General features: G+C 39.8%; 1 protein-coding gene across 1 annotated transcript in view; it reads right to left on the minus strand.

Moving 5' to 3' along the window:
- tmtc2b (transmembrane O-mannosyltransferase targeting cadherins 2b) overlaps positions 1-21,398 on the minus strand; it is an 83,786-nt gene that overhangs the window by 16,811 nt on the left and 45,577 nt on the right. The window contains exons 3-7 of the mRNA XM_086074380.1: positions 8,378-9,221; positions 5,554-5,668; positions 4,169-4,254; positions 2,771-2,955; positions 1,633-1,711 (exon numbers count right to left, since the gene is read on the minus strand). Coding sequence (XP_085930506.1) covers positions 1,633-1,711; positions 2,771-2,955; positions 4,169-4,254; positions 5,554-5,668; positions 8,378-9,221 — 1,309 coding nt within the window. The remainder of the gene's footprint in view (positions 1-1,632; positions 1,712-2,770; positions 2,956-4,168; positions 4,255-5,553; positions 5,669-8,377; positions 9,222-21,398) is intronic.

Below are 21,398 nucleotides of genomic sequence, written 5' to 3' on the forward strand. Positions count from 1 at the left end.
CTGTCAAATTGCATCTCACCAACAAATGGCACTACCAAGTCTGGCCCGCAGACCTCGAGGAGTTGGCTTTTGATAGAGGGGGAGAAGGGGGAGGCAGGAAGAGAGAGAGAAAAAAGGGAGGAGAGGGAGCAACCGAGCCTGCAGCATCTGCTCTGCAGCTGTAAGCTAACGAGGCGGCTTGTTGATGTAGTTGAAATCATTCAACTTCTGTTCAGCGTTGTTTTTAAATGTACCACTGTCTAATCACAACAACATAAAATCACCCAATCGTCCACAATCCTAAATCTAAAACTTTTAGACTTTTATAATGTATGGCTGTTCCTATCGATGTTTAGTGTGAAGTCATACAAGATGATGTTATAAATGTGTGACATTACACACAATCCAGTCCAGTCCCCTGTCCAATCACTTCAACCTCCCAAAGACTGAAGCACCTTTCCACTACAGAAGCTGTACTAACTCCAGCGGGTGAAACACCATCAATGGCGTCCATGAAAAGGCATCATTTACTTGTTTTTGTTATTTATTTATTTGTATGTTTAATGTTTAGTGTTTTGAACAAATAAATGTGTGTAAAATCAACATGTTTTTTTTTTTTATATACTTAGTCATGAATTTGGCTCTTCGGTTTCCTTTTCTGCTTATTGTGTACACGTCAGTAACTGACATTTGCCTTATTGCCGCCAAGTGGCAGAAAAATTGTAACTGAGCAACTCATTGACAATTGTAACAGCTCCAATGCATTGAATTCATAACATATTATTTTATGCAGCCCACTCATCGGCGCTCGCAGCCCAAGGTCGGCGTGCGAACAATATGGCTGCATGGTTAAGAACCACTTATTTAGACATTTCGGGTATGAACTTATGGCCACCCCTATATGAGTCATGGTTTCACCCTGGGCCACCCCAATAAAAACAATTCTGACTACGCCCCTGAACATCATATTGCACGTTCTGAGTCATTTCAGCTGCCCTGGCAGCCAGTGACAGCCGGGGACGATTAGTTAACTCGTGCTGATGTGCAGGAGGGGTGGATGGTGCGCACACATGGCTCATGAACACTCATTGACTGTCCTATAGCCCTGATGTGTCCCTACTACATTAAACTGACGGCCGAACGTGAACATTATAGCATATTAATAATACGCTATTCATTCTCGCTCAAATTTAAAATAAATAAATACAATTCCATACGTCACCACTATGGTGTCTATATATCACAGCATTCATCTCTGTTTGCAAAGCAGCGTGTGACAAGAGTTTGTTAGCTTCTTGCCATAAAATAAAATATAACAAATGTAAATAATAAAATGTCTGTCCAATGTTGGTGAGACCACTGCCTCTAGTTGTCGATGTTATAGGACCAGCAAAGAGTCTGTTCAATGCTAGAATAAAGGATATTGACGTCTCACACAATATGCTGATATTGTGCTTGACAGCTGTTAACTCAGCGCATGTTTTGCATGACTTTCAAGACATATTTCAGAATCAGAATGTTTTGTTTTTAGGGGCTTCACAATAACAACATTGTGTTCAAATAAATAGTTTCGGTCCTGCAGTGTTTTTTCCCCCCACGATGAAAAACAACAGCTGCGATGCTTTCGGCATCGAAACAAAAATCATTTCTTACCCATCATGTTGTAGAGGCTCTGCGGTGCAAATTGCCTTGGCATCTTCTGTATTGCTTGTTTAAAGATAGAGAGGGCCTCCTATGAATGACACACATAGAAGAAAAGAAGGTGTGGGATGTTTGGCTGCCTTCAATACAAAGTGTGGAATTGGGTGGGGGGAGGGGGTCTCGAGGCTGGTTGATACAGAGCTGAGGAGGAAGGAAGGGTTTGTCCACAATGTCATGGCTATTAAGACGGCCGGAGTGTGGTTTCACATCCTGTGTATGGCAGAAGCGATTCACCTCGAAGTTCCCCGCAAATTAAATGGTCAAAGGATCTGGAACCGGTTTACTGCTGAAGCTAATGTTGTGGTCAAGAGGTCAGATTTCAGCCAGCTCTCTTTCTCTAGAGTGAAATGCAATCTGCAGAGACTCCTGCTTTATTCCCAGTTCAACCAGCAGCACCGCTGCTCCTGCACAGTGGTAATGTGCAGAATTGGAACCATAGCTACTCAGGCCTTCAAAGGTTTGAAAACATAATGGAGTGCTTCAAAACAGCCTCAGGTTTATCTGCTTAAAATGTAGCCTTCCACAAAGGCAATTATAGAAAATATGCACAGAACACATCCCCCCAAGAGTTACTTTAGCTGCTGCCTAGATTTGATTTTGCCACTTGCATGTAAAGGCCATGTTTTTTTTCCCTTCCCCTTAAGAATTACAAAAAAATTATATAAAATGTTATTTTGCCTAATTGGTTTTGCTAATTGAATGCTTTACATATTATGCATTTTAATTAGGCTTGGCTCCATTATCAGAGTTGAACGCTATTCATGAGCTGGGGGCCAACAGTCCATTCATATAGCTTGAGGTCCGTGTCTGGGATGGATAAAAACGGGTGGATTTTGCTGCTCAACTCATATTCTACAAACACAATATTAATCAGAGTACTGGCATAAACAAAAAGAAAGCGCTTCAGAGTCGCTTTGAAGCCTTGTTAATATTAGAGTCATTTTATCCTACAGCAGAATTATGAAAACGTTTGTAGCTTTAAGAGAAGAGGATTGGCCTTAAAAAAAACTGAGCCATTTCTGTATTTAGTGAGACAAGCTAACGGCGTGGTCGTTCAGTCTAACTGCAAAAAGCAGTATTAAAGCTTCACCTCTTGTTGTCCCTGCTCATGGAGCTGCTTCCCCAAGTTGTACAGGCAGCTGGTGACCGAGCTCTTGTGGGCGTGAGGGTCCTTCAGGTTCTCGTCCGGGATGTCGGCGCAGGTGAGAAAGGTGCGCTTGGACTCCTCCAGGCGACCCTGATTCATTAGGATGATGCCTGTATTCAAGTAGGCAGCTGGATGGGAAAAAAGACAGCACAAAAGGTATTCAATTGAATTCTAAGATGAACGGTACGAATGAAGTGGCGTTAATTAGTGCAAGTTTGACGATTGTTTCACTCGATTATTTCACGCAACACAGTCTGTGCAGTAAAACCCATGTGTGTAAAATTATTTCTAATATAGGACAATGACGCAATCATAATATACAATATACAGATTAAAGTGTACCTCGATGAGCACATCATCTTTGTTATGCTTTGTGGCTGACCTGTGAAACAGGCCCTAAGAGATTTATTTATGTATTTATTTATTTATCCATTTATTTATACCAATAGCTCAAGCAAATACAGTAATCAATATTCAGTTCGAGACACGTCTCTGTGGACTGGAAGAAAACCCTGTCAAGTCTGGCATTTGGGCTGCATTAATTGGATTTGGCATATCGACCTGGAAGTGGTACAATTGAACAGATGCATGGTTGATCAAACTCCCATTTGTATTGTTATTCTGTCTGGAAATGTTGTTTATTGCATCAAATAATTGAAGCAGCCTTGTGACAGAAATGAATTGTACTTTAACATTAAATGAGAGTCATGTAAAATAATAATAAAAGAGGGAACATTTTTGCACTACCTTTGTTGTTATTAGGTCGTGAGTAATTGAAAAGACAATAACATTCCCCCGTTGCCTTCAATATGTCTGCAGCTCTGGCTAATTGATTACCTCTGCTATCAGCTAACAGATGAGATAATTGCACACTGAATTGAAATGTTCTAGTCCAACTGTGATCATGATTAGATCTTTAATTACATCAGGACAGAAGGAACTGATTTTCTGTTTATCAGTCATTGACCGATGGCTCGAACAATGGGGAGCTAATTTATTCTGGTAAAACTGGCAGTCATTTGTAATCATCACAAAGTGAGCCTGCTGAACACCTTGTGGGAAATCAAATTGAAAGAAAAATAGTTAAATTGTGGAGACAAAAATCCAAAACAAGTCAAGCACAGAAAATAACTTCCTTACAGAATTTATCATAGATTAGATGACATCATGTGTTTGCTTGTTCAATTGAAAGCACCAGCTGTAGCCCTGCTGCCCTTTGCCTCCTATTCCTCACATGGCCTCACATAACCACAGCCTGTGTTCACTGTTGCTTGGACACAGTGCAGCCACAACCACAAGAGCTGGAGATTGTCAATACCGGGCGGGAGAAGCTGTACTTACAGGCTAGAGTTGGCCGGCTCCCAATGGCCAGCTTATAGTAGTGAAGTGCCTCTGAGAACTTGTTGCTCTCCTGAAGCAGCAAACCACTGCAACATCGAAATGACAATGAATTGCAAGAAACACAAACGGTGGAGATGTTTTCAAAGAACGTGATCATAGGAAAAATAATACAAGCAGTTAGTAGCAAAAAGAAAATGTCTTTTATCCAAAAACTATCATGCTACACATTGATCAAAGTTGAACTCTTGAACACTCTAAGTGGAAAAAAATTAAGCACAGATTTTGTTTGCTTTTGCCGTCCATATCGGGGATGGATGACCACAGCGTAACATAGTGAGTGAAGTTCAATTGAGTTGAAGTCATATGGTACTTCTTTAGACTGCAAAGTAGTGCAGTCAAGTAATGACTCATGCTTGCTTAAAGACACGATTAATCAGTCAAGACACCATTACACATCAATCAGTTCCACCCAAGCTAGTGTTGCTAAGGATCAAATTAATATTCCCATCCCTATTATGGATGTTTGCAAAGTCTCTTCCTGGTTCACATAAGATGACAGAACGTTAAAATTTTTTATTCTGGGGTCAAGGGGAGCAAATCCAAAACAGAAAATACATTGGTACTGTTTGTTAGCAGGCTATTTTCTGGTTTATGTAGAATTATGTAAAATGTTAGTAATAGAGTGACTACAATTTGCTTTGATGGAATTAATTGTATGATAATTGTAAAAAAATAATAAAAACAACGCTATCAGGAATTGTATCTGAATTTACACAAACAAATAAGGGGTTCATCATCTGTAGATTTTAGAAAACCACAGACCTCTACAGTAACTATTCTGTCATTATTGGGTGTGGATGTTCTACGATACCCTCAGGCTCCAGCACACCACGTATAACTGTCAGATAAAGAGCACCACTGAGAATATAGTACAAAGGTAGGAAGATGCCTCCTATGGGAATAGACTTGTGATCAATGGAACTAGTAGGAGGGGAGCTCCTCCATTTGATCGAGCTGACACAGAGCCAATTGGTGGAGATGCTTTCTCAAGGTAATTAACCTAGGATTTTGTACGGGGAAAAAATCACTACATTTTAGTATATATTGTATTTGGTAGGAATACATGTTTTTCATGTATGCAGCGTGTCCACCATGTATGTAGACGCAAGACTTGCATTTTTCAGGGGGTGGAAGTGTCATTACTGTTTGTGCATGAATGCGAGTGACACTAATTGTTTAAAAAGTATCACACTAATGAATTAAACTAATAAATTACAGCAAATTTTTTGTGAGAACATACTATGACATGTAAACAACTATTTTATTTCATGGGAGAACAAAAACACTAACACACAAACTGATTTAAAAATAAAAATCACACTTACAGGTTATACAGCATGTCGGCCATGTTGCTGCGGTAATAGAGCGCATTTCTGTATGCCTGTTCTGCCTCCTCCATCTTGCCCTGGCTCTTCAGGACATTTCCCAGGTTGCCCCATGCTGACACATCCCAAAAAGAGAATGTTAATGGCGACGTGTGTCACAATATTCATGAATGACAACTTTGAAATCTCTTCACGAATAGATGACAAAGTCAATATTTTTTCTTTTCTTATCCACAGCCACTCCAAGCTGTTGGGTTGAGTGCTTTTAGCCTGCTAAAAGGATGTTGTCCTGCTGCAGCTGCTCTACGGGGCTGAGGGATAACACACTGGGAGAGCTTTGTGCCAGAAACCTCCACTCATTGCTGTGAGAGTGTGTTTGAAAAGGAGACCACCACTGAGCCATTTAATTACTAATGGCATTAGCAATGAATGTAGGGAGAAAAGAAGCTCTTCTATAAAATCAATACCTTGAGAAAAATATGAGCTAGAAAGTGCATGTGGAACAATTTCAGATACGTATGAAGTGTGCTGTCACATTAGTTTAAAGAGTCTTTAAAATATTCTTGGTAGGTTATTTTCAAAAAAGCACCGCAACCGGGATTCAATGCAGCATGCCTTTGTGCAATGTGACAATTCAATTGCTACTAACCATGATCCCTGCAGAATATTTAGTCGAAAAAAATAATAGCACTTGCAAGCTTGTCTGACTCCTTTGTGACACTTCAGTCGTACACTTGTTTTGACGTTTAAAGGAAGCTCCGCAAGTGTAACTTTACATTCCGCAGTTCAGACAATTGAGATATTTTCTTTGAGGTTGTATTCCCGAGCTCGGATGAACGTGAATGCACCTTCTGCTCTGATCGGTTGATGGTAGGCCAAAACAAACAGCCTGTCATGCCTCAGCTCTGGTGTAATATTTGAAAGGGAAATTAGCTAACACAATGTATCCTGCTGTTGCCTCATGCGTCGCAGCCCTGTTTCCCTTTTAAGTGGCGATTAGAGCAATGATTTGGACAGAAAACTGTGCCTGTTGGCCTTCAATATAAGGGCTGTTGAATATTTGAATTCCCTGTTGAAGGCGCCAATTATGAAGTTGTGCCATGGCAGTGGTGCCCTTCCAAGTGAAAGAGGGCAACTTGTCACGTTAAAAAAAAACACAGAATGCTGAGTGCAAAAAGAACACTCAGCTGCATTTGTTTGAACGCAAGTTCTGAAAATGAAGATAGACCTTGGGAAGGAGCTATTTACACCAGTTTCAATATTCTTCCAGGCCACTGAGTTCAAATTAAACAACTTCCATATTCTGTGGTGAGGTGCACTGATGAAGAAAAGACATTTTGAAACAGCTTTACTTTGCATTATTTAGCGCAGCAGCAGACAAAGACACATCGTGCATGCCATAAAAAAAATAGATAAAAAAACATGCTTGCAACATTAATCAGTTTGTTTTTACTTGTGTGCTTTTACATACTTGGTCAATAAAGATGATTTTGATTCTGATGTCCATGCACACATTTTTCAAGTATTAACAATTTGTTCACTCCATTTAATTACAATTATTCCTGAGGTTCCAGTGCTGGACATAATTAGATTTTTGGCCAAACTATGTGAGGCTCCACCACGTGTTTATGTAGTGTGACCAAATGTCCGTGTTTGCTCGAACATTTCCAGTTTTTACATCCTTTCTGGCGGTCCAAGTTCTCCCCCCTCTAAATTCATGAAAATGTCAGTTTTTGTTTTTCACGGGACCAATTAGCATGCATTAAATTTCACTGACACTTTGCGTGACAAATCTGAGGCCGAACGCAAAGTGTTGTTACTGGGGTATGTAACTTACGACGTATGACGAGAACATGAGTGGTGGTCAGGAACCTGGTTAGGACAGCTACAAGCGATAGAATGCTTTGTTATGATATGTGAGTGCCAGTGAAAACTGTTTGTTGCTGAAATGGGATAGAATATGAGTTTATAATGCAATATAATATTAATGCAAGCAATATGACGTCTTTCACCACCGCTGAAAAGATCTTTCAAACTAGATCTTGGGGCAAAAAAGGTTGGGTACATCGTGTCATTATTTATTCGTCAAGTAAGACTTCAAAAGAGAGTTATGTTTTTTGCTTTATTTCCTACCCATACAAAGGAGGCACACGGATTAATCCGACGGATTTGCTTTGGCCTGGACGTTTCTAGGCAGACTCAACGATTCCCTTCTAGCCAAGCCGTGGAGGCAAGCTATGCAAATTTCGTTGTGCTAAACCCTGCTACTGATTGGTGTGGCTGTTTCTGTGGCTGTTTCTGCATGCGCAAATTTGTCTGTTTACGAAGCCCCGCTCTTGATTGGTGAACTGGATTCACACTCCTGGTTGGCTGCTGCCCTTGGTTTTATCGAGCGTCAGTTTGAAAAAAAACATCGGACAGTACCTTTAAAATAGTTCTACTGTATGGCATCTTTGAGTCATCTTTGAGTATTATTTAAGTATATTGAGGCCAGGCTGAGTATCTTCTTTACTAATTATATCTGGTAAAATGAAAACAGTACAAAAAGGTAAAAGAGGACAAAGATTTTAAAACAGCTTCCATGTGTTTTTCTTCTGTGTAATCTACTTTGAATTTTGACTTGACAATGTGTAACAGCAATTTGATTCTTTGTCCACTCCTGTCTGATCTTCAATATTTCTAAGTGAATACATGCAAGAATAATCTGAATTGAACTGAATAGTCTTGACTTTCTTCACCCGGCATTTAAAGAGGCAATCTTGATCAGATTAAGATTGTTAAAATGTTGACTAAAGAAGCAGCATCCTATGTACAAGCGACTTACCTTTAGCAGGATTGACAGAAATCCCTGACTTGTAGAGCATCTCTTCATTCTCCCAGTCCCGATTCCTCAAAACAGTCTTAACACTAAAAAGCAAAATTACCGCCGCACTGCAGTAAACCAATAAGGTCCTTGAGGATCTCTTTTGCAGTCGGACGTACAAAGACCTCAACCCCACAGCGACCAGCAGGCAAAATCCCATGCTGGGAATGTAGAGTACTCGTTCTGCTACCACAAATCCTACATAGAAAAAGAGGTTTGTAGCAGGGAGGAAAGGGATAGCTAAAAGGCCAAGGGAGAACACCACAACATTTTCCGTGGTGGGCAGCGATGTCCTGCTCTCATGGAGCTTTTTGGTACCATTCTGCAGACTATTAATGTGAGTGGTCATGCAAGAGTTGTTCATATGTTCATGATTTTGGTAACTGTGCCCGTTGCTGTTCCCGTTCTTTCCATTGGTAAACACATGAGCTTTACCATTACTGTCCTTGTTGCCTTTGGTTCTTGGCTCTTTCCAAACACTGAACCAAGCCAGCAGCAAAAATCCCAAATAGAAGACAAATGTATGAGCATTCCTCCAATCAGCGAGGCGCTTGATCAAAGGTAGCGTGTCCATCGACCAATCAAAGCTGAGTGTGATGGGGCAGAGGAAAAGCCAAAAGTTGATGGCAGGCAGGTAGAGAAAAGTTAGTGTCCTGGTGAGGAGGAAGGGGGAGTCAGCTGCTGGGTTGTCTGAGTTGGAGAAGTTTGGAGGCTTGTTACCCATCCAGTACAAGCGGCAGGCCAACAGGGTCGTGCCCCAGGCTGCCAGCAGAAATACATTCAGCAGCAGCTGGACGTTATTTCTCTGAAAGACAAACGACACAAAAGATCAAACAAAGAGAAAACAAAGCAGCCGTAAGACATAATATGCTGCAAATTTAACACATTTTTATACTTTATTTCGTTTGGGACTTCGTAATTACTTTGAAGACTGGTTTGGCTGATTAAACAAAGGGATGTCTGACCTTTCATCACTTAATGAAGACAATATGATCATGATAATATCAGTATGAGTTACTATGTGATGTAGATGACATGAATTTAATCAGAACATTAGTTTTTTTACTACTGTAGTTCTTGTGCAAATCTTGTTGGGATCTATCATTTCCTGAACCTGTGTTAAATAAATGACCTGGTTAAATAAACTTGCACTAAATTTGTTATAGTAATTTTATATATTCAGTACAATAACTTGTACTGCTAATTAAACAATTTGATACATGACCCATCCATTTGAAATCTCGGATTTTTTTAGGAAAAGACGAAACAGCCTGAGAAAATGTGTACTGTGGTCATTTGTGTACTTTTCTCCGTTTTAAAGCCTTACCAAATGCAGCACAGATGCATGTACAGACCAGTCTTAGATTACCTATGAACCTGGTGTGAAATCCCGGCCTTTTGTAGGATAAAAACATGCCTCGCAAACCTTAAGAAAAAAACTAAACTTTAAAAGAAATATTGATTTCCTCTCAAATCTAAGGCTACATGACACAACAGAGAGCGAAAGAGCATATCTGATAGAAGAATTTTTGCTATCTGCTCATCATCACCGCCAATGCAAAGAGACGGAAATCAAAATGAAGACCACAGGAAATTGAACGAGGAACACGGGAGGAAAAAAAGGAGGCTACTATTGAACTGCTGAAGATTCATACGGCTTGAGTTGTCTCAGCTAAAATAACTGAACAATCAAAATACCTCTGCTGGTTCTTCAACATGTGGTTATATCAAATAGATCCAGTACAGCAGATGAAAATGTACAAATACTTTGATGGAAAAAATTCTGGTTTTGGAAGAGAAAAAAAAATGCCGTAACAAAGGATATTGGTCTTCACCTAGATGCCTACACGGTTCAATATCTTAGGCAATAACATATATTTCTCTGTAATTTGAGTCACTGTCAAAAACACAGCATGACGGACCGAATAGAAACATATCCCTATAGTACATTAATAGTACAACACCATGAGGATTGGCTTTTACCCATCGGCTGACGGAGGAAAAAAAAGATGAAAAAGTAGTAGGACCACTTTTCTACTCAAGCAGGAGCTCCGAAAAATACAGGAAGTGCATTGAAGTGGTCGGTGAGGCCCAGGGGTTAAATTCTGCGCAGACTTTACTGGAGAGACTTGCTGGCTGTTATTACACCCCAATCATTGCTTCAGGGGGATCCAGAGGGATTTACAAGGCTCTTTTTGGGGCTTTCATGATACTTTTGTAGCCCAGGCGAAGGTTTTTAAGTCCTTATATGATGCAAAACTTGCATACAGTGGCTGCAGGTAAAAACTTTTGAAGTTGCTACATCTATTATTGAATGCCCAGACGATTACAAAAAAAACGAAGAAAAATCTCAAAAGGACAAATTCGTACTGTTTTTAATAGGATTAGCATGAACCCTCACCAGATACAAGGAAATATCGTCTTTTGAATTACCACCCATCCTAGAATCCCTATGGAATAAACATCAACCTTTTTGAATGCATATTTTAGAATTCATGTCACGTCTTTATCTCTATTTTTCTTGATAACAAAGGCATTTCAGTCTGTCATCTTATGATAGACCTGTAAAGTCTATTTGATTCAGAATCAGTTCAGAATTGAAACAATCTGGCCATTGTAAGGCAGGTGAATAAAACAGCCTTAAAATGCAAAACAACCTAATTACAGAAGCCGTTTGAGCCTGTGCCTGCCTTTTTTTCAATAAACACACTCATTACATTGAAATGACTGAGAAGCTAAATCAATCTGAAAGTTATTTTCTCAAAGTACACACAAATTTAATTAATTAGAAGTATTCTCTGGGCGCACAAACTGGCTTGCTGTAGCGCCATTTAAATACCAATCCATCACACGCCAGACGGCCCACCGAAAGCAGCCCCATCGGACTGACGTAAACCTCAGACAGAACTCTATGAGACGGTGAGGTATGTCTGACCTGTCCAGTCCTCTTCATCATCACTCAGATCAATTGTCTTCACAGTCTCTTCCATTATGCCCCTTTCTCACAATAAAAGACTTGTAACAGAAGGGAAAATGAGCTTAGGGTGCTGCAGAAACTCTCAACTCACAATTCCCCAAGACTACTCGACTGACTAAATCCCTCCAAGTATTTGATGGATGACTGCACCACACGTGTCATTGCTCTTTTACTGTTGGATCAAGTAACCATTCAGCTTGTGGTCCGAGAACCACAAAGCCTCGGTCAATCTCTCTGCTATTTTCCTCTTATCTCTTGTAGCTTGTAACATCAAACTGTAAAGTCATTTAGGTGTAAAAACATGATTACTTGCAGTCGAGACAACAAAAGAAAAGCCCAATGGTTTCATACCCATACTACGTGATGCAAATTAGCACCATCTGGCTCAGGGTTTACAAAAAGTGATATCCGATATCTGGATCTAAGTGAATTGTTGGCTGTTGTAACAGTCATAGCTTAAGTTTAACATGCACACTCACGAACCTCAATATTAGATACACCCGCATTTTAATGGCTTCAGTACAAGAGGTGTATCAAAATGATTGTCTTTACAACAGTTTTGAGCAGTAGCACCTTTACAAGTAGCGCCTTGCTAATTTTCCGCGGTAGCAGTGCTGCTGTTTTCTACATTGAAATGTAAGGTTAGCAGTGAAGCTACTTTTTTTTTAGGATCACAAAATGCAGTAACGTCCACAGAAGCTACATTTCCTCAGGAAGTTCTAGACTTCAAATGCATTTCTTCTGTTAGATGTTATTTACCGTTTGTCCTGCTGACACCTGCCCTAAATGACGAAGAATGATCGAACCCGCACCACAATCACTCTGGTTTGGGAGCGCAATGTGTGACCAGTGAGCTAAAACTTTGGGCCATTGACACAGCTATGGACCTTATTTGAACGCTCAGGAAGTGAAGTAAGTAAAAAGCTAGCTTCCTTTTTTTGTTTAAAAAAGCAACAACTTAAATATATAACAATAACACGCACACAAAAAAAACTACCCCCCACCCCCAATTAACGCCTCGCAATCTACTAGTCGCGGTAACAACACGGTGTACTCCGTTTCACATTTGTCGCGCAAACCGTCAATCAAATTCAACACATGGTAATTGGTCCCGTGAAAAACAATGAAAAAACGGGCATTTTTATGAATTTCTAAACCCCCCCAGGGCTAGTGCAGGATGTAAAAAAGTGGGCATGTCGGGGCAAAAGAACGTTTGGTCACATTATTGTGGGCTATATAATGTGTCTTATTTTAGTCCATTTATTGTAGCTTAACTTAGTACTAAAGCTTCATTTCATGTACAATAACTGCTTCTCGTTCAAATCCGATTCCAATTTAGCGGCTGGAATCACTATGAATAACAAATCATCCATCATCTCACTTTAATACGCAGTTAAGATAAACTGCACAGCGGTTGTTGTCGTAGTAAGGAAGACAACCTTATAAAGCCCTTCAAGCTTAGTTTACCTTAACAGTCAAGAGCATGACTTTTGGACCACATGGGGGGAGTGGTCACAGGGTCAAACAGCACGGAGGACTTGGCTGACATTGGTTGTGATCAGAGCTTTTAACCTATGTGAACCCATCAGGAAACCCAAAAGTCAGCTGATAGGAAAGGCTGATAGACTGAACTCAACGACGGAAAAAGGTCTCATATACTGTATAGTAAAGCACTTTTTGGTGGCATAAGAACAAATGACATTTATTGCATCTAAAGGGTAAAAAACACAATGTGCATGCCATTAGTGGTGGCGCCACAAAAGATGTTCAATTAGGTTGAAACCTTATGTATTTAATATGAAAATAATATAGTACATATTAAAGTACCACAGGCCAACCAAATGCATTAAAAATGAAATCAAACAATTTGGGAAGTATGATAGTCCCAAGACACTGATATACTGATTTGATTCTTGTAAAAACATGTCAGCTCATACTGCTGGTCAGATTTTTATTAACCATAATGATTGAAGCAACACGGGATCCAGCTCTTTTCAAACATTGCCACTTGCCTTTCTTGGCCTAACTTCAACTCAACCTCTTCAAACATTCTTCCATATGATTGGCCAGTCACATTGCCAACACGTCTCATTTTCAAGATGAAGCTAGATAACCCTGGTTTAGGGCTCCATAAAAAAATGTATGCTCCTCAGGCTACAATCACAGAACATTTATTTTGCCATGATTACATTTAATCAGGGCAAAAAAAAGAAAATAATGAATTTTGAAAGGTTTTGAAATTCAAATTGACGCCCTACAATGAAACTGGCTGCAATGGAATGCCAAAGCTAATAATTCAAGTGCTCACAATCTACAGGAAGACTTAGAGACTATGACTTTGTGTTCATTCAGATAAGTACGGTTTGGTTTGGTGTGGTGTGGTATGGTATGGTATGGTATGGTATGGTATGGTATGGTATGGTATGGTATGGTATGGTATGGTATGGTATGGTATGGTAAGAAGGCGGAAGAGTGCATTCCAAATTGTTCATTGTAAAACAAAACAAAATTATCAGTCGGACCAATAATGCAACAAAGCAACACATTTGTCAAACTAGCCATTGCTATTTTTTATTTTATTTTTTGCTTGAAACACCAATAATTAAACTACTTCTAACATTGTCCATAGTAATTAAATGATCATTAGTAATGAAAATAATCAGTTGAATATGTATAATAGTAAAAGCTCAACCTTACGAATAATAACTTATATCCGGCTTGGGCAAAGTACAGTCCGGACCCGTAGTCCACTTTGGGGTTTTGTTTTTTAAATATTGCCTGCCTATGGGCTATAATAATGCACTGCACGTATTAAATGTATTAATATGCAGTAATTTATGCCATTATTTCTTTAACTGAAAAATAATAAATTAAAAATGTTACATATATTTACTTTGTTTCAAAAAAAATGTAGGCCAGGGGTGGCTAAGTTCGGTCCTCAAGAGCCACTACCCAGCCTGTTTTCCATGTTTTCTCTCCACTAATTATCAAGCTTCTAAAAAGCTTGCTGGTGAACTGATCATTAGATTCAGCTGCGCTGAAGGAGGGAGACATGGAAAACAGGCTGGATAGTGGCTCTCGAGGCCACCCATGATATAGGCTATGACTAATTCGGCTCATGGGTCCATTTTTCAGTCAAGTTTTTACTTGACATGTAAACTTACAATTATCTAATGCTGCATATTTCTTTCTTCCTACAGGTGTGTGTTGTTTGCATTTCAAAGACAAGTCAATAGTTAGTGAATACATCTCACCCTGCTGAAATTCACATGCTTCTCTAAATAATACAAAAGCATTGTGGTGGTCTTGCTTTTGTCAACTATTTATATCCAATTTGGGTAGACACCAACTTTTGTTAGGTGGGTCGCAAACACATCCAAGAAAAGACCACACAAAAAGCACAGAACCACATTGAAATGATGTGCTGAACTAGTACGACAGGATTAAGCGTATTTTAAATGTGATCTTTTTCAAGAAACAGTCCAACGCATATTTGAACTGTGGTCTAATGTAAAAACAGCCACAATTTTCTGACAGTGAAAACAGCTACAGGAAACTGGTCAAATTCAGCTCTGGCACAAAAATTTGAGTTGCTGATTCGGAATATTAAGACAAAAAAAAATGCCACATATTATAAACCATTGATCATGATTAAAAAAGTCTGCGGAGTCAAAATTGTTGAATAAAAGAACACAATGACATTAGAAAAACCAACAATTACTACTCTGAGCACTATTAACACTTTAAGATGATTTTATTGTGTTCAAACCACAGTATTTAAAAGTAAGCGGACTGTTCCGATTTGTGTTCTCACTGTTCCCGTATTTATTTGTCCCGTGAGAGCCGAGAAGACGTAACCAAGCTGCAAATCAGCTGCGATAAGATGCTGAAGTATGGGAGTGTTTTGGAGAAGTGTTTTATCTTTACGGCTACACTCTGGCTGACTTTCATGATAAATCGAGGGCGTTATAGAACCAAAAGCAAACAAAATGCATCGACACTAGAGCCCTGAGAGGATAATACAAGTACAATGTTTACGTTTCTGCTTCCGAAAGGCTGCGCTGCCACGTTCCAACAACACTCGGCTGCTCTGCGCACGGTTCCACATCATTACTAAGCTTTCGGGAGATGAGGCCAGTTGTACTGCTGGTTTTAGCAAGCATGTAAGCTCCTCAAAACACGCAAAGAGCAGCACGACAAGGCCCGGCAGACAGATTATAGGGGGATGTCACTTCACATCTGCACAGATAAAATTACTCAACTAGCGCGTGTCATGTAACGGTCGACCACTGTTTCTCACCATAGCATTTTTTCTACCATAGCATTTGTTGTTGATTAAGCTGACCAGCAACGCGCATGATATTCATCATAAAAGTAATGCCAAGAAGCGGTTACATTTGTAGTTCTCAGTATGAGATGATAACTCAAAGGTGACCACAAAGATCAAAAACTAAAGCCTGACGACACAAAATCAGTCAAGGAGACCAAATGTGACATGTGAAACGTTTCAAATTGTGGTAGCAGAGTTTTTAGTGAGCCGACACGTCTCCATGCCACCTTGGCCTCACACCAAGACATGATAACTTACTTCTATACCCATTTGGCCGCAGAGAACCGGCAGATTGGAGAAGAGCTCCCAGATGTGCTGGCACCACAATTTGTTATGTCTCCATTTGGTGTTGCTCCTTTTTAACAAGGCGGGGGCCTTCTGTGTGGTGCCATGGACAAGAAACCAGATATGTTTTCTTTACATAGAAATATGCTACAGAAGTAAAATAACATGTTTTATTAATCTATTACGAGTTGTGTTGTGCGGCGCTTGTTGGATAATACGTGATCAAGCTTTATGTATTTTATTTTGCAATTTAGTGACTGCAGTGTTTCTGTGCATGTATGGGTTTGTACTTAATGTCACAATTTGACTGTGATGCAGCTGCCCACTCTGGAAAACGTTCTGTTATTCAATCTGAAGCGATGCAACACATTTTAGAAGCATCCCTAAACATATGAAGCTTAGTTAGGTCTGATCCACTCAAACTTGTGTTTTTCATTCAGGAAAACTCGAGCTTTTGGAAAACTCTGGCCAGGGTGAAGACTTTTCAGTGTCTGTGACCAAAAAAGGTTAAAGTTTTGCTTGGTGCTCTTTAAAAGCATCACAATACATTAAATTATTATGATTTGACATTATTCTGTCTACAACACGTCTATAGTCAACAGTAGAACGCAACCAATTAATATTATTGCTTCATGTGAGCCAATTGAAATTTTGTGCCACATGGCGTGTGCTGATTTAAAACATATAGGTACTTAAGACTAAGAGGCATTTTCCATGTCGGCATATGTATTTACACATGGACAGAGATTTTATTGTGATGATTTGTGAACACATCTTTTAAATCCGAGAGAAAAGAATATTAGGCATATTTATAGTCTGACACCAGTATGAGTATTCACTCTTTGATTACTCACCGTTAACAAGTACAGATCTTCTAGTACCTCTTGTACTTTTGATAAATAAAATTTCATTTAACTCTTTGACTGCCATAAACGTTATAAAACGTTTAGCATAAACCTAGGGAAGGGCGCCGAGGACGTTAAAAGACGTCCCCTATGTTTTTTTTTTTTTTTTTTCAAAAACGGGTGCAGGAAAGCCTTGGGCAGCTGTGCTGAAAGTATCAGGCAGATCTGATTAGTCAAAGACTCGTTTTGGCCCCTAGAGGGCAGCGATGACTCTCTTTGCACAAGGTTGGATGGGCCGCCCACCGTGGGCGTCAGTAGAAGACGTGAGGCGGAGCTAGAGTGTTGAGGAGACAATGGCTGATCCAAGCCACAATGGCTTGACCAAGCAACCGGTTACAAGCAGCTCAGCTTGAGCATTTTTTTCAAAGACGGAAAGCATCAATCAATACTAAAAAGCGCATTGATGTCAACGATGATGATGACAACGAGCTCTACGCCAAAGTTGGAAGCTTTGGCGTGACTGTTATGAACACGTAGTAAGCCTCACGGCTAAGCGCGGCTAGCGCGGCTAGCGCTGCTAAGGCCGGAAAACGCGCACAATAGCCGGCCGGGTACTTCTACACAATCGGACATTCGATCGGGCGATGGAGAGTTGGCATCGACCAATGCAGATTGATGATGATGATGAAGATGACTCCGAGCTCTACGCCAACGTGACTGTTATGAACACGTAGTAAGCCCCACCGGCAAAGCGCGGCTAGCGCGGCTAGCGCTGCTAAGGCCGGAAAACGCGGAGCTGCACAAGCGGACATTCGATCGGACAATGAAGAGTACCCCGAGTCCAATGCATATTCATCGGAGGAGCGGGTACAGTCTGATCACGGAGAAGACACTGTTTCTGGACTACGATGCCACCATGAATGGAGTGGATAAAATGGATCAGAACATCTCCTACCAACCCGGTATAGCAACTGAAGGACACGGGGAAGCGAGACGTAACACCACCGTAACGTAACCGTAGCATGATCCTGATATTAGACTTGATGACACACTGCAGTATATACTTGCTATTCCCCGGAAAAAAACGGCCGGCAAGAAAGTGGCGCACGCGAAGAGGCAATCTGTTGTGCAAATGCTGTTGCGTCTCTTTGCACGCAGGAGAGTGTTACAAAAAGAAAAACTGTCGTTGAAACATCCACATATTTGTAAATAGCACCACAGTTGCACACATTTGTAAATAGTTTGCCAAATTGTTGTCAAATTGTTACACTGTTGAATGTAAATAAACGTATTTTGCTATCAAAAAACACTTTTTCATTCTTGGTGGTAGTGTTTTATAGAAGTAAAGCACTATTTAGGTGTTTGTGGCATCATTCATGGACAAAAAGAAGTGTCAAATTCACTAGAATGCATGAAATAATATCGTTTCACTAAAAGCTTGATTTCTCCGTATTTTGGTCCAACACAGGCGAAATTGGGTCAAACTAACCATTTTCTATTGTTGATTACTAAAGAACGGAATAAGGTAGAAACAAACTCTTTTTTTCTGATGAAAGATGAAAGTCCAATCTTTCATTTGGTAGTACGTGTGTTTCCATAGTCCAAACAGAACATTTTCTGTGGACCTTGAAAATCAGTCAAAATGCTTAAATCAGCTGGCACTGGCGGCATCCCTTTTCTGAAAACGTCTGGCAGTCAAAGAGTTAACAATGACAAAAAAAAAGTGAATAGACCTTACTTTTTGACACAGAGGATTCACAGATGCGTCAAAATATCGCAATATAGCGCCAACTACTGCCAAGGAAGACTTACTTGATGATCGATTTATTTTTATTTTTTGCTTTAAGTATCGATGACCGGTGTCGGCTGGCTCCACAAGTAGCCAATACCTTAACATATACCTGGTATCAGTACTTGCCTACTCCAAATATGTGTACATCTCTACAAATACCTGTGCTTTTAATGAAAATAGTACCAACCGGGTGTGACTTTCATAATACTACACCAGCACTGACAGTTTTCAATTGCAATTAGTAGACATCAGCATGTTGCTCAAAGAATCATTCTCAGTACCTCTTTTCATATACCTCTGATGACTACTACTGATTATTATATCATATCAAACTACATTACAATGTAGGCCTCAGCTACACCAGTCGCATACATTACATACGCGTTTATTTTCACAAGATCAAAGGTTGATCACACAGAATAAAACAAAAAACACTTCAAGCAAGGCTAACACAGAAAATTCATTCCCCTTCAAAATTCACTCCACTATTGTGGAGGAGGATTCTTTCCACTACTTATGTGTAGACGATCCCCGTGTGGTTTTGTTTTACCGCTGTGATAATCAGTCCAATGTGCACAATAAAGACATGAGCACTGGATGAAGGCCAGTAATCGTGCCCACACATTCAAATTAATGTTAACTGACTAAAAGTGGCTCTTTGCAACTAAGAGCAAATGCAAGTAAAAACTGCAAGATTGAGCTTCATTTAGTCATTGTTCACATTTAATACAAAGGTTATTTCCATAATTCTGTCTTGTAAATGTCCATAAAGCAGGCTACACTGATCTATAATACATGTGGTTGGGAGGGGTGGGTTATAGATATGAGCCCTGTGGTCATCTGAAAGCAGTAAGGTGGAAAGACTCTCATGGATCTGCAGCCTTGATTTGTGCCACCAAATATCCCCACGACATCACTCACAGTCCTTTCAAATTGTTCATGACTGAGTGCACACGAAAACAGGTAGGCACCAAATTGCAATTGCAAATTGTTTTCTCATCTTGAAATTTGCTTTTTTTTTTCTCCAAAAGACAGGCTTAGAGTGGGTGGAACATTTTTTGAGATCCACGTGGTCCACATCGAGAATGTTTGAATTTGCAATGTATGACCTGCACAAATGAGCCTGTGGACATCTGAATGACACACTGTTGTGTAGAGGTTACGTGTGCTACAGAAGTGCTGCCTGGAAAGGAAAAATGCAGACATGCTCATTCACGCGTAAAAATAGGACTCAATCACACTGGATTACTTGTGGAATTAATTTCGTCAATCAACCCATGACTGCAATTACGCTCATCCTTGCGAGAACCAATATGGCTTCATCACAAAATAGAAGAACACTGTGTTCAGTATTTTATCCATTCAGCAATGCTTTGGTTAAAATGATTTTGTTTGAGCACTGCATTGATGTGGTAGATGTGGACCTCACAAACGGTCTTTGTTTAATTTTGGTTACATGTGCATTTGGGTTCAATCTACCGTAATTTTCCATGAATAAAAATAATTCCTTCACAAGTGCGGTTGTTATGATCAATGTGGGCTCTCCGTGCTAGATCCAGACGCTACTAGATAGAAGAGCAGAAGTGGAGTCTGGAATGGACTGCTCGTATGAGAGTGCTAATACAGGGGATTTTAAATGTGGATCGATATCAATCCGATGATCGGGACACCCCTTCCGCATAGACATACAATGTGTTCATCAACAGTGTTATTATGCGCCTTGCTAAGTGCAGTGTAAAAAGGGCTTCAGGAATGCTTGTCGTGTTGAATCGTAGATATTTCATTGGAGGCAGTGGGCTTGTTAGCCTGGTCATTTCTTGAGCACATTAAGTCTCTGCTTCCCTTTATTTCACCTCTACTTTTCTGCGAGAGTCAACAATGCAGATAAGACCATGCTGGGAAGTGCAGAGGTCCTTTTCCAGCAGCATTCACACAGCGAATTCCTGCTACGCTGCTCCAGCACTGCAGCACATCACAAACTTAATGAGGTAGATGGACCACTGAGCCTTCAGCAACCTTTACAAACTGGATGATTTACAGTAATACAGCAAATTTAATATGAAGATAGCTTTATTTATAAGAGACAATTGTTTCTGTACAGAATCCCTACACTGTATTTGAATTGACTTCTCAATTACAAAAATCTTAATGGAAATTGTTTCTATTGTGATCCCCAACATCTGTAGAGAATTAAACAATTAAATTGTAATAATTGCGCAAGAATTCTGTAGCTCAGCCTTAATAAGTATATTTAACATTTGAATTCAACACATTACGGAATGAAACCAGCGTCTTCCAGAGGACAATGTTCATTAATCACATGAAACAAAATGAACAAATACAACCTAAACATAACTGAGATTAAATAAGAACACGGTGTGTTTGTGTGCAATCTTATACTTTCATACAAAATGGTGTTTTTAAATATATTGCTATCAAGGCTGGATCATTTACTGTACACACACACACACACCGAGGCATAAATAGGGCGACTCCACGCCTAAACAATTTAGAAGCGATTAATGCTTTTGGATTAAAGGTAAAACATCTTCAACATACAAGAACAAGTGTCTTGATTCAACATTTATAGATAAGAGTTAAGAAATTTCACATTTCAGTGCCTCTCAATTACACTAAAAGTAATTAGAGTAAGTGCTCCACTGATTACGTGGGAGTCAATTATCCCCCATGGAAGATTTAAGATTTTATGGAAAAACAAAAACAAGACAACGAGCGGATTATTGCTGTGGGAC

This window comes from Leptonotus elevatus, chromosome 4 (genome assembly GCF_054856555.1).
Source record: "Leptonotus elevatus isolate MCC_2025b chromosome 4, RoL_Lele_1.0, whole genome shotgun sequence".
NCBI classification, from domain to species: domain Eukaryota; kingdom Metazoa; phylum Chordata; class Actinopteri; order Syngnathiformes; family Syngnathidae; genus Leptonotus; species Leptonotus elevatus.